The sequence below is a fragment of the Acomys minous genome (assembly GCF_964271855.1).
Source record: "Acomys minous genome assembly, chromosome: 1".
NCBI classification, from domain to species: domain Eukaryota; kingdom Metazoa; phylum Chordata; class Mammalia; order Rodentia; family Muridae; genus Acomys; species Acomys minous.
Genome location: NC_140483.1, coordinates 139,660,571 through 139,674,672, shown reverse-complemented (window position 1 = coordinate 139,674,672; position 14,102 = coordinate 139,660,571). Strand labels below are relative to the sequence as shown.

At 46.0% G+C, this 14,102-nt stretch overlaps 1 protein-coding gene across 5 annotated transcripts in view; it reads left to right on the top strand.

Moving 5' to 3' along the window:
- The window catches only part of PM20D2 (peptidase M20 domain containing 2), a 39,928-nt gene that overhangs the window by 3,371 nt on the left and 22,455 nt on the right, over window positions 1-14,102 (top strand). For 3 of the 5 annotated variants that reach the window (XM_084782887.1, XM_084782889.1, XM_084782888.1), the window contains exons 3-7: window positions 3,444-3,586; window positions 4,496-4,650; window positions 6,698-6,833; window positions 10,638-10,745; window positions 10,924-11,115. In XM_084782887.1, the coding sequence (XP_084639013.1) occupies window positions 3,444-3,586; window positions 4,496-4,650; window positions 6,698-6,833; window positions 10,638-10,745; window positions 10,924-11,078 (697 nt within the window). In that variant the 3' untranslated portion in view covers window positions 11,079-11,115. Of the gene's footprint in view, window positions 1-3,443; window positions 3,587-4,495; window positions 4,651-6,697; window positions 6,834-10,637; window positions 10,746-10,923; window positions 11,116-12,084; window positions 12,858-14,102 lie in introns of those variants that run through there. The other 2 variants (XM_084782886.1, XM_084782890.1) reach the window with 2 other exon arrangements.

The window sequence follows — 14,102 nt, the reverse complement described above, 5'->3', positions numbered from 1 at the left end:
GATCTGTTACTCTAGTCACAGTTGAACTCTTCCAGGATGGTCTGAACAGGGAGATCAAGCGTTGCTGTTCTCTTTTGAACTTAGCCTGGTTCCCGGAAGCCATCTGTCCTTCGGTGAGGAATTGTCTTTACAAGGGGCGGCTGTATTAGACTGGGAAGGCAGCACTTCATGCTGTTTTTAACTTGGGCCTGTGGAGCTGGAGGAGGTTACACCAGAAGGATGTGTCATTGAGCCACCATGAATTTTAACCTCAAACGACCATGAGAGTAGTTGTGGTAGGGTTAGTGGGATGGTCCCACAGAGCCACTGCTGGGCCGTGTTGTGGTAGGGTTAGTGGGATGGTCCCTCAGAGCCACTGCTGGGCCGTGTTGTGGCAGGGTTAGTGGGATGGTCCCACAGAGCCACTGCTGGGCTGTGTTGTGGCAGGGTTAGTGGGATAGTCCCACAGAGCCACTGCTGGGCTGTGTTGTGGCAGGGTTAGTGGGATAGTCCCTCAGAGCCACTGCTGGGCTATGTTGGCTAGTGTCTGTAGAAGCGGGCAAGGATGCTGGGCGGGATCATGGCACCATCCCTGCAGTGGGACTGTGCTCAGGAATTTCACCTCTCCGAGCCCCACCAGACCTCGTTTTCAGAGGGTAGGCACTGTGATTGCTGTGGTGTCTTCATCCTCATCAACTTGGAACTGGTACTTTGAGAGTAGAAATGACTCGCTTTGTATGAGGGGCAGATAGAGTTTTCTCTGTGTACTTCTGAAAAATGCTAGAGACTACAAATCTTGCCCAGTACTTCTGACTGGAGGAGGCGTGCACACTGTAGGCCCATTTCCCAGAATACTAGGATTAGATTTAGGCTGCACTGACTAGATCATCCACGTGGCTGCACAAACCCTACCCGCTCAGCTAAGGCCTGGTATATAGCCCAGGCTTGCTGGAACTCACTCTGTAGCTGAGGTTGTTTGGAACTACTGCTCCTCCGGCCTCTCCCACCCAGCACTGGGCTCGCAGGTGTGCACCTCCATGCCTTGTTTGTGCAGGCAATAAACGAGCCTAGGACATTACACACGCTAGATAAACACTGTGTCATCTGAGCTCTGTCTTCAGCCCAGCTTTGTAGTGCTTTCTTTATTTGGGGTGTTGAGGCCTCAACCTCTCTTCCAGCCTCCCAACTTTAGGTAGGAGAAAGGTTAGTGGGGAGAGGGGGCCCCTTTACTTCTCCTGGCTGTTGTGGGTCAGTGGGTTCTTTTGGGCTATACCCGTCTCCGCCAACAGCAGCAGCAGACAGTCTCCTCCAAGCTGCTGCTCCCTCCTTCTCTCTGTCTGCTCCAAACTGCAATACTGCCATCTCTCGTCTCTTCCAACTGCTACTTACTACAAACCCAACACTGCTGGCCACACTCTATGCCCTAGACCACACCCTTCTCTGTGCTGCAGGAGGCAGACAGACACCAGTTGGCAAAGCCACGCCCCTCACGAGACAGTTAACAAGGGTGGACAAGCTAAGGCTCAAACCGAAACCCCACACTTGGAATTAGAACAAAACCATATTTGTACAACACAACTGAGTTTACAAAGAAATCAAAACTTTTGCTTTTTTTTTGTTTGTTTTTTAATTTAGGTAGTTTGATGCAGCCCAGGCTAGCCTCAGATTTCCTATGTAGCTGAGGATGATCCTGTTGCATCCCCAGTACTGGGATTACAGGTATTACACCACTATACCTGGTCACATGAGGTATTAGATATTGAGCCCAGGGCTGCATACATGCTACATCTCTGCTATACCCAGACACACGTGCACACGCACATACTCTCAATATGCCGTCTAGATTGGCCTAGAGTTTGTAAAGATCTACCTGCTCCAGTCTCCTGAGAGCTAGGCATTTATTATTATTAAAGGCATTTATTTATCTTAGCGTGTAGGTATATGATGGGGGGGGCATGTGTGCCTTGATACACGTGTTGCAGTCAGAGGACACCTGTGGAGTTGGTTCTGCTTGTATCTTTATATGGGCTCCAAGGATCAAACTCAGGTGTCAGACTTGTTTAGTTAATAATCCACCTGTTGGCTGCCTCATCATCCCAACCTCCCTTTAACTTAACAGTCTGCCTTAAAAAATAATTATATATTTACAAAACAGACTGCTATTTTAAACAAAAACAGGCCTTTTGAACTTAAAATACTACTATTGAGAAAATGGATCCATTAATATTTCTGTTTTTACTGTTTTTAAACCATAGATTTAAGCTTTGTGTTTAATATAGTCTAAGAAGTTGACAACCTTTTATAGTTGAATTTTATTTATCAGTTTATTTATTTAGTTTGTGTGTGTGTACACATGCATGAGTGTGTTCCACAGTGTAAGTGTGGTAGCCAGAGAGCATCTTGTGGGGTTGGATGTCTCTTTCCACTTATGAGTCCCAGGGATCAATCTCAGGTTGTCAGGCTTGGAGCCAAGTCCAGCCCTTGACAACTATTTATGTAGTACAATAATAATTCATAAAATTTAAAAATATTATGAATATTAACTGTTTTGTAACATTAATAGAAATTTGGTCAGAAGTAGCTGAAGTACCAGGATAATTTAATTTTCAAGTATCATCCTAATGTATTTAAATACTACCTTTTTTTCCTCTTTCCTTGACCTTCCCTCTCTTTGCTGTTGGTTTTCCTCAGACAGGGTCTCACTATGTAGCCTTAGTTGGCCTTAGCCTCAAACTCAGAGATCTGCTTGCCTCTGCTTTCCGAGTGCCAGGATTAAAAAAGTGAGCCACCACTCCCAGCAGACAATGTGAAGACAGGCTTGCCTGAGTTCTTGCAGCTTTTGTTACAGAACTGTCCCAAAATGTTGTCTGAAGGATGCAGAAATGTTTGTGCTTCCAAAACCTAATGCAGCATTACATGTTTGCTTGAGCTGAGTTGTTGGGCAGTCCCCTTTCTCTTTGTGTTTGGAGTTTTCTCTTCTTCTCCCCCTCCCTCCCTCTCTCCCTCCCTCCCTCCCTCCCTCCCTCCCTCCTTTCTTCCATCACTCTAGAAATGTACCTCCAAGCCTTCCACAGGATGAGCAGGCCCTCCCACTGAGCCACGTTTGAGTTCCCTGTCTGCATGCTTCTGCAGATGCTTTTCACATAGAAATTCCAGTGCTAAGAGGTCCCAGAGGCGGCTCTGTAGTTAAGAACGGGCACTGCTCCTCCAGAGGACTTGCTTGTCCCGTAACTCCAGCTTCGGCATTCTGATTTGCTCTGCTGGCCTCCTCAGGCATTGCACTCACGTGTGCAAACTCACGTGCACACACACGCTGTAGTGCATGCCCCACCCCTCCTCAGCTCCATATTCACACGCACATCCTCTTACACAGACACATAGGAACACACACGGCTAATTAGGTTGTCTTATTTTGTGATACTGGAGAAAGTAGTTTCCAGTGATTTCTTTTGTTTATTTCCTAGTGTGACTGTGAAATACTATGGAAAAGCGTCGCATGCTGCTGCTTACCCGTGGGAGGGAGTGAACGCCTTAGACGCCGCAGTCCTTGCCTATAACAACCTCTCTGCATTCAGACAGCAGATGAAACCAACCTGGAGAGCTCATGGTATTCACGCCAAATATTTGTATAGTAAATGGTGTCTATTATATTTCAGTGCAGTAAAATCTTTTTGTAAAATATATTTTATTAATTTATTCATATTACATCTAAATTGTTATCCCATCCCTTGTATCCTCCCATTCCTCCCTCCCTCCCATTTTCCCCCTACTCCCTTCCCCTATGACTGTGAATAAGGGGGCCCTCCTCCCCCTGTATATGCTCATAGGGTATAAAGTCTCTTCTTGGTAGCCTGCTATCCTTTCTCTGAGTGCCACCAGGCCTCCTCATCCAGGGGATGTGTTAGCCAGGCAGTGGTAGTATACACCTTTAATCCCAACGTTTGGGAGGCAGAGGCAGGTGGATCTCTTTGAGTTCAAGGCCAGCCTGGTCGATAGAGTGAATCCCAGGACAGCCAGGGCTACACAGAAAAATCCTGTCTCGAAAAACCAAAAAGAAAAGAAACAGGTGGGGGTGGGGATGTGGTTCAGTTAGTGGAATGCTCGCCCAGGATGCACCATGCATCACTTGATAAAACTTGGCGTGTGTCACACACCTGTAATTCCAGTACAGAATCAGAAGTTCATGGTCATCCTCAGCCAGGTGTAAATATGAAGGCAACCTGGCATAAATGAGATTCTTTCTTAAAGAAACAAAACAGAACAGTGGTGCTAGGCAAGTGCTCTGTTGTTGAGCGTTACCCTCAGCCCAAACTATGATTCCTTCATGTCAAGTAGATCCCTTAGAATAAAGTACATATGGATGATTTTCCCTTATTAGCTTAGAAATAGCACCTCTCTGTGGAAATGTTATATAGCATGTCAAAATCTTTGTTTATTTCCCTTTTTATACTGGCTGCAAAGCTTTTCTTTAAACAAATCATCAAATGTAATTTCAGTAATTTGGTTCTTTTTATAGGTATAATAAAAAATGGTGGTGTAAAACCCAATATCATCCCCTCTTACTCGGAATTAATCTATTACTTCCGTGCCCCCTCAATGAAGGAGCTCCAAGTTCTGACCAAAAAGGCCGAAGATTCCTTCAGAGCTGCAGCTTTGGCTACAGGCTGCACAGTAAGAGCTTCGCAGGGTGGCGTGGGGGCTGTGACTGCTTGTTCAGTATCTGCAATAGAGAATACTACAGGCTGCCTTACTTAGACAGTAGCCAGAGAGCTTAGCATAACACTGTGCTAGTATTCCTGCCTTTTTATATCTCTTTGTTTAGTTCCCATAAAGGGCATCTTATGACAACATCCGTGTATCTCTTTGGCAGAGGTGTTATATAAATATGTATATGGCTTGCTGGAGTGGAAGTTAAGATAGACTCAGAACAAAGGAGATTCTGTTGACTAGAACTGTGAAGTCAGAAACATTTCAGTGTCAGCCACATGGGCTGTGGCATGGCATGGTCTTCTTAGAGACCTTGTGTCTCCTGGCCATTGGAAACATAGTGTCTCTGGGGCTCTGTTTCTCCCTGGAAAAGTTGGGACAATAATGTGATTTCCCCATGTTTCTTGTGGAGGCGAATGCAGTAGCATCTGTGGAGAGGCCCCAGCCTGGCCTTGTGTTCTGCCCTGGGTCGAGCGGTTGTTGACATGGTAGTAGTGTCCCAGCAGTCCTCATAATGTGTACTTTTTGTCTTAAGAGTAGAATGGACAGTGTTGGGAAGAACAGAGCAGTTAAGAAAACTTTGGGGTGGGGCTGTAGCTTGGCAAACGCAAGACTCTGGATTCAGCTCCTGGTTGGTGGGGCGGGAGGAGAGCGTTTCCTGGAATACTACAGGCCTAATTGAGCTTTGAAGGCTAGTCAGACTTCCAGACACATGAGCAATAGCGAGATCTCAGGCAGGTGTCAGAAAGATGATGTATAAAATGCTCGTCTTGTGTTTTGAGTAGATAAATGCTTGTGCAGGAGTAAGGACATGTCCCCCTTTGGCCATTTGCAAAGAAGTTTTTTGTACAGCTGTAAATCTCCCACAACCCAGGGACTAGACACTTATTTCCTCATAACTAAATAATTTAAATATTTATAAGTTAGTTACATGAACTGTAATTAGCTAATATTTCAGAGTATTCCCTAAGCAAGGCTTAGGGGCTGGAGAGATGGTCCAGTCAGCAAAACAGTTTCTTTTCAGGCTGAAGACCTGAGTTTGATGTCCAGAGCCACTTTAAAAAGGTAGAGGACACATGTAGTCCCAACTCTGGGGAGGCAGGACAGGCAGATTTCAATGCCTCACTAGCCAGCCAGCCTAGCTCACTCGGTGAGCCCCTGGCAGACGGAGAGAGAGGCCCTATCTCAAAACCCAGAGGAACGTCACCTGAGCTTGTTCTTTTATCTTCCACATGCATGTATGTGTGCACGAACGAAGGTAGAGTTTATTGTTGGATTTCAATCTATGAGAGACCTTTCGCTAATTTATATTTTGGCAGATTTATAAGATATGGTTGCCATTATTTCCTGCCATAGATGTTGCCAAGAATAGAAGAAATTGATCCCTTCTGTTTGATGATTAGCTTTTGTGTATTGAAAACAAACACTGTTAGGTGCACTTGCATAGTCACATAGAGGGGCTGCTTCTGTGTCTTCCTGTACTTGCATTGGTACGCAAGGCCTACACGCCTGCCTCACTGAAGCGTCTGTAGTCTCTGAGGGATCCCATTCAAACGAGGCTGAGATGTCAGGGGCAGTTCTGTGCGCAGTGTGTTCACTTATACAGATGTTTCGTGCTTTCCTTTTGGAGACTGAAGTCTACAGCAGTGTCTATCAGAATGATTTGCGACCATCTGCATCAGAATTCCTTGGAGGTTCAGGTTTTAAAAAAGGAAGTTTCTGGACATTCCTGTATTCTTTTTAGATGACTGAATTGAGATACTTGCTGGCCAGGATAGTGTTTAGTGACACTTTATGGTGTGGGGCTTGTGTAACAGAGCAAATGGGGCCTTAGGAACTATACCTCACTTTATAATGCACTTTTTTTTTTAAATTAAGAGATTTATAAGAGTCTATATCTAGGATGGAAAGTGCCAGTCCTGAAACCTTTTCCTTTTAGAAACCATCACTGTTTTGGACTTGATGAATTTGAGTTTTTAATCTCAAGCTCTATTTTGTAATTTTTTATTAGGTAGAAATTAAAAGTGACGCACATGATTATTACAATGTTATTCCCAATAAGACACTGTGCAGTGCATATATGGAGAACGGGAAGAAGCTGGGAATAGAATTCATTTCAGAAGATGCAGTGTTGAATGGCCCTTCAGGTAACTAAGCTGTCATAGACTGAGCTGTTTGAGTAAGAGAAATGCCAACTTAGAGTAACCGGTCTAAAGAGGTAAGGAGGACTGCTGGGCAGGGTCCTGGCGTGGCCCACACTGGCCTCCAACTGCACGTGGAGCTGACACTGACCTTATGTTTGCCACTTCTGCCGCTGCTTCTCACCTGCAGGGACTGTAAGTCCATGCCACCGCACCTGGGGCTTATTGGTTGCTTTGAGCACTCTGCCAACCCTGATGGTTCTTTTTAATGTGTATGAATGTTTTGCCTGTGTGTATGCATACTGCCTGCTCGCATAGTGCCCTTTGAGGCCAGCAGAGGGCGCTGTACTCTATGGAGCTGGAATTGTAGGCAGTTAGGAGCTGCCATGTGGGTGCTGAGAACCAAACCTGAGCACTCTGTAAAAGCAGCAAATGCTCTTAACTGCTGGGCCATCTTCTATCTCACTGATGATATTTTTATTGCTATTCCTTCACACTTAGGTTATTGATGAGAAACTAATGAATTCTAACATGAATGTAGAGTGCCACACTAGCAGCCATTGTTTTAAAAATGGTCAGACTGCTACGAGTATTCTAAGTATTTCTAGTGTTTAAATGTAATTCTATTTTTTTCTTATGATGCTGGGGACCAAACCCCAGGCCTTATGTATGCTGAGTGCTATCTATATCTCCAGCCTTTACTTCTAATCTTTAAGTAAGCCACTAAAATGGGAAACAGAATTCTACTTTATTTCAGTTTATCAGTGTAAGCAGGTTTTTAAGTATTTAGTAATCCGGTGCATTTTCAGATCCTAAGGAGTAACCAGTCTTATGGTTTAGTTATATTTGGGGTTTATCTATTTATTGAGACTAGGTCTTGCCTCATGGTGTCGAGGCTGGTCTTTGTCCTGAGGTCCTCCTGCTTGACGCTTGTCCTGACCCGCGGGACAGTCAATGGGAGACCCTAGAAATGGAGGGAAAAGGGCAGAAGGAGGGGCGCAGGAAATAGAGGCAAGTCTGGACATTTCTGATCAAAACTCGTTTATTGAAAATCCCCACAGAGCTTTTATGGGGTTACTGGGGCAAGGGTATTTGCGTAGGCGAGGTTGCTATAGATACCTAACTGTGAAATGCTCCAGCAGTTATCTACCTTCACAGCTGTTCTAACCACAGAAGAAGGGAAAATTCCAGAAAGAAGGAAGTTGTAAAAGGTCTGGTTAGCCGAGCTCTTCGGAGCCCCCTCCCTAGGAGATGGTTGGCACAAGGACTGTGGTGGGAAGCTGCAGAGTCAGAGAATTGAATGCTGGCTTTGGCCGTACCTAAACCAAAAGTGCAGTGAAGCAGGCTAGCGTGGTCCCTGCAGATCCTGAGGCTTTCCGTGGATTTAAGGAAAACTCAGGAATTCTGAGTAAAATCAGTGCAATATATGTACACCTATCCTTCCATGTTCACACCTACTCACATACATACACTCAAACACACATATTTTGAGACAGGGTCTTGTGTAACCCAGGCTGCTTTGAATTTGTTGTGTAGCTGAGGGTGGCCTTGAACTGATCATTCCTGCCTCCGCCTCACGAGTGTTGGTTTACGCGGTGCTGGGGTCCAGACCCAGGGCTTCTTGTGTGCTCTTGGCAAGCTCTCTTCCAAGCCCATGTCAGGATTCTGGCTGTGGTACAGGGTTGTAGGAAGATGTCATCGTTGGGGGATGTAGGGTAGGGGAGATATAGACTCTGATAGCTTCCAAGTAAAAGAACAAATAGTTGATGTCACTGAATCTCTAGAAAAAAGCTGACTCCCGAAGTTGAGGAAGTCAGCTGGCGTTCCCAGTGACGCTTTCTCTTCACAGCTGAGCTTCCTGTGGCCAAACTTGTAGATTCCTTCCTCCTGTGGTTTTTATATGTGGGACAAACAATAGCACCATCTCTTGGAAATGATTGACTTCTAGCTCGTTCAAGGATACAGTATACTTACTGTCACAGAGTTAGGGGAGTCAGAGCATCCTCAGACAAGGACACTGGGGTCTGAAATGGGGTGAGGGCAGCCATGCTTCCAGAGCCAGCTCCTCAGCGAGCTCAGTCAACACAAGACAGTCCCCAATATACTGCACCCCACAAGTATGTATCATCAGAGACCCTGTCTTTTAGAGTACCCCAAATCCTGACCTCCCTCCACCTTTGCCGCATAACTTGTAGCTATGAGACCTTTAATGTCTGTAGGACTTGGTTTCCTCCTGAGTAAAGTGAGAACTGTTCAAATATAAGTGAGAAACTTGGGTGTAGTGCCCACAACTATAATCCCAGAACTTGGGAAGTTGAGACAGGATCACAGGTTCAAGGCTATTCTGTGCAACCTATCAAGACCCTGTCTTAACAAACAAAAGGACACTTGTAAAGTTTAAAAATGTAAGTGAAAATGGATATGAAGTGCTTAGAGTTTTAAGCAGAGTAATTCCTGTTCCTGTGGGCTGCCTGTTTTGATTTCCTTTTCTTACATTTATGCTTGTGTAGTTTAACAGCCTGGCACAGCGTTTAACCTATCAGAAAACATTCAGGAAATAACCATTGAATTAGCACAACGCTTTGCTTTTGTTATGATTCATTCAACAATGGTAGCCTCTGCCTTGTGATAATCTGCATGGGTGGCAATTTAAAATACTATTTCTTGACTAATGCTGAGAGACATTAGCCAAATAACCCAACAAGAAATAAGCTAGAACTGAAAAGTGATACTGTTTCTGTGCACACTGTGAGAGCCTCCACTACTGGCCTTCCCAGGGAAGTGAGACAAGGCTTGCTCAGAGTGGATGACAGGGCAACAGCAGGGCTGGGGAATGTGCTTCAGCTGGTAGAGTAGTTGCCTAGCATGCATGAAGCCCTGGGTTCCACCCCAGCATTGCATAAACCAAGTATAGTGTCACCTGGGGTAATTCTCGTGCTCGAGAGAGAGGCAGGAGGATCAGAGAAGGTCATCACATACTGAGTTCAAGGCCATCCAGGTCCACACAATACTTTGTCTCAAAAAATAAAGAAAAATGTAAAAAAAAAAAAAGATCAGTGTCTGCAGAAGTCCTGTGTATGGCAGACATGGTGGATGCCAAGCTGCTGTTGCAGAGGGGTAGTGGAACGGTTGTCACAGCATCAGGTTAGAAAGGTGAGTGGTGTCGCACTATGTTAAGATTGCAAAATGCTGACAAAGGGAGTAGGTTCTGCTGGGCAGATTGGGAGGCTGTTCCTAATCGGCCCAGGTGGAGATAGGTTTAGTGATGAAGAAAGCACGAGTCTAGCTTTTTGAGAGGCGGTGTTAGCAGGTGGCATGCCACAGAACAGGGTGACAGTGAGTTTGATTCTAGCTGTGTTGAGTGTGATCTGCTTTAGACATCTGAGGAAGAACTGTTGGGTGGGCAGCAATGTGTATAAGCAAGAGGGTTGAGGAGAACCAAGACTGAATTGCTAATTTGAGGCAGTTAATAGGGAAAATTCTGATGGCGTGGTGTGAACGGAGGAAAGGACTGGCACCAAGTCTCAAGAAACCATTCTCTCACAGTGTGTAGCCCTGAGGCAGGAGGAGTCATCACAGCTCACAGTGGGGTACTAGTGGGGCTAGCTTTGTGGCTGGGCAAGGACAGGTCTGCAGACCCCTTTGTGAGAGCAGCGTGGCCATGGTGGAGGTGGGAGTGAGCGTGAGCAGCAGCAGACAGTTTTCCCGGAAGCTCGCCCTGAGAGCCGTGACCGAGCACAGGATTCTCATTATAACTTCACCTTTCGGAATATTTAACCAACACCCTGTTCTTCCTTCTTGTGGTCCAAGGCTCTACTGATTTTGGAAATGTCAGTTTTGTGGTTCCTGGGATTCATCCATATTTTTTCATTGGGACTGATGCCTTGAATCACACGGAGCAGTACACAGAAGCTGCAGGTGAGCACAAGCCGCGCATAGTCAGGGTTCGTGCCCTCTTCCTACGAGGCGCTGCTCTTCAGCCTGACACCGCTGTGCTCTGATGCTGGAAGGTGGTGTAGATGGTAAGAGGTGGCCTCAGGAACTAAGTAGTGCACTTCAACATACATAGAGGTGTTTTGTTTTGTTTACTTTTTAGGATCACAAGAAGCTCAGTTGTACACTTTGCGAACAGCTAAGGCTCTGGCAATGACTGCACTGGACGTCATCTTTAAGGCTGAGTTGTTGGAAGCAGTCAGAGAGGAGTTTAAATCGAAACTTCAAGAAGAACAGCTTTTAAATACACCAGCATAGAAGGAAGACTTAGGGACCGCTCAGGAAACATTGGCTGGTTGGTTGGTTTGTTTTACCTCTAACCTTTTTGTTTTTTCAATGAAGGAGAGCAAGCATGTTTTTCAGTCGTGGTAAGTGAGGACAGCATATAGTGTCTAGTCCTGATGGCGCCTGTGATCCTTGAGGCCGTGGTGTGTGATGCCATCTATCAAGCTGGGTGGTACATGATTCTGTGACATGGCAGTGTTTTGTAAATGTATCTGCTGTGTAGTGTTACAAGTCCCACAGGCTTTAGAACTATGTGGTTCAGAGTACTGCATGTCTTTTTATCAGTTTAAATTCAGGGGAGTTTGTTTTAAGTCTAACCGTATCTGTTTTAGTCTCAAGAAAAGTTTACAATAAGCATATCCCTGTGGGGCACACCTAGAATCCCCAATACAAGGAATTAGCTTTACTTTTGACACTTTTAAAAAACAGAGTACGTTCTTTATTTACATGTAGTTACTCCAAGAAGTGGCATAGGAGCAGTGGAGAATAAATAACAGGGAAATGACAAAAAGGCAAAGCTGGCCTTTTCCAATGCGGTAGGGTGTTGTGTGGTTATCGGCGCCACACCGTCCAGCGGAAATAAGACACCAACAACCAGACTTCTTCTCCAGATCTTTACTCAGGATTAAGCTCAGTGGGAATGGCCCCGAAGAAGGGAAGGGCCAAGCTTAAGTACAACTCAGGGGCCAATCAGCTCATGCCAGGTGTCACCTCCTCATAGGTCCGCGTCAGAGCAGGACTGCTCATCATCAGATCACCAGTTACCCTTGCACAGCCTTTTGCCATATAAGGACTTGTTTATCTTCGAGAGCGCTCGCCGTCGGGATGGCGAAAGGCGGAAGCCTGCGCCATGTTAAGGCACGGCACCTCTCAGCTCTCCACAGTTCCCCCTTTTGTGTTTTGTAGAAGCAGGACACAACGGGTGAGAGTAGAGGTCTGATCTCCAGAGGGCACTGATGTCTAACCGTCCATAACCTAGGCTATTCGCCTGATAACGCACGGAACCCGCCCTGAAGTTTGGCCACTGATGTACAACAGAACACAGCCAAGCACTCGGCCTTGGCCTAGCTCTGGACCCGACTGACACCTTTTCCTGGAGGTAGGTATTGGGTGTCAACCCACATGCAACCAGACTTGCTCCCCAGGAGGCCATCAACTGCAAGCAATGTACCTCCTGTGCAGTGCGTCACCATGCACCCCGAGCGTGATGAGAGTCAGGACTTAAAGGCTGCCAGCCAAGCCTGAGGGGATTGTCCGGCCTCAATAGCATAGAAGGCTTATGCAATCAGGGCACGGTCCCTGTCTCGAGAGAGAGCCATGTGACGGAGGCACAGCAGGCATACGAGACTGATGTCAACCAATGCAAGCACTAAAGCCCCGATACCCGCCCACTCCTTGAAGTGATGCATAGCTTGTTGGATCCAGGAGGCAAGGCCTTCAGCTGCAGTTACATCCACGCGTGTAGAATTCACAATAACAATGGCCAGTTTCCTGCAAGATAACTAGATATCTGCCGAGACAAATTTGCCGCCCTAGTGAAATTATGGTACTGTACAGAAGTCATGCACAGCCCAGGGAATTTCCATTCACATCCCAGCTGGGCCAACTGCCATAGAGTATCTACCTGTTCTTGGAGAAGGTCCACTCTCTGGTTAAGCAGCATAATACCGCTTCTGAGTTGACTGTTAATATTGACCTGAGTATCTGGCAGTGGCTACATTGGCTGACAGATTATGAAGAGCTTGTGCAGTCTGAACCGTAGTGGACAGTGAAACAGCTGTAGCAGTAGCCCCAACTGCTGCCAGGGAAATTGCGGCAATTATCGCAGCAGTAATGCCAAAGTCCCGCTTAGGGCGGTAAAGGGTTAAAGATGAGGGGGCTTCCACTGGAACCGGAACCCATCGTGGTAAACGGGTAACCACAGCCAGAGGGAAGTGTTGGGCGTCCCAGCATTGACTGTAGAAGCAAAATTCTGGAGTACCATACAATGAGGTAAAATTGTTTAGAGAGCCATTAAACACAAGCCAAATAAAAGGTGGCCACACACATACAGGTGTGGGGGAGAGACCAATATTCCTGCCTCCGGCAGAGAGCCTTGTGGAGTTTTTAAATACTTCTATATTGCTCTAAGTAAAGGAGGCATTGCCCGCACCACCTCCTCCCAACATTGCAAACGGAGCGACCAGCTTTTTGAATCTGACAGCCGGTTCATGGAAAGAAGGTATCTTTGGAATTGGCACTTCTACAAAAGGGAGCCCAGCTTGGCTGGGAAGGAATAGTGCTATTGTCCTTGGACTCAAAGCTAGGCCACCAGTCAGATGACCAGGTAGCATTGGTAGAATTTAAGTTTGTTACGCGCTTTCTAGCAAACCATCCTGCAGTTTGATTATACATTTTCATGCAAGGAGGTGCTAGAGAAATATTGGAAACTGTAAAAACATAAGGTGCCTTTCAAGAGAATGGTCACGTTAACATTGATGTTTGCCACCTCCTTCTCATACGGTAGGTAAGGGAGGTCAAGACTCTGATTGGTACTGAAAAATCTGGGAAAGACTTGTGTGTCATGGCACACTGGCATCAGTTTCGGGAACACCGATAGGATCCCCCATCTTGGTTCCGCCATCACAGGATTCACCGTCAGGAGAAGGAGCAGGAGGATCATTGGAGTTGTGTTTTCGTACCAGCCGTTCCGGGACCCAAATCGGTTCATTTTGGTCCTGTGGAAAAAGACAAACACATCCTCTTGCCCAGGCCAATACAGGATCAGGGCCAACCCCTTCCCCTGTCAGGATATTTTTCCATTTTACCTGACCTTTAAAGGCCTGGCACCAATTGGTATGACGCTCCGCTGCAGAGCGACCATTAACATCCAATGTTAAAAAATTTAAAGTAAATAGGGCAAGAGAGATTCGTTCCTTGGGGGTGCGGCCTGAACCAATTCCCCCTTTTTGTTTTGTAAGACATTCCTTAAGAGTGCAATGAGCTCTTTCTACTATT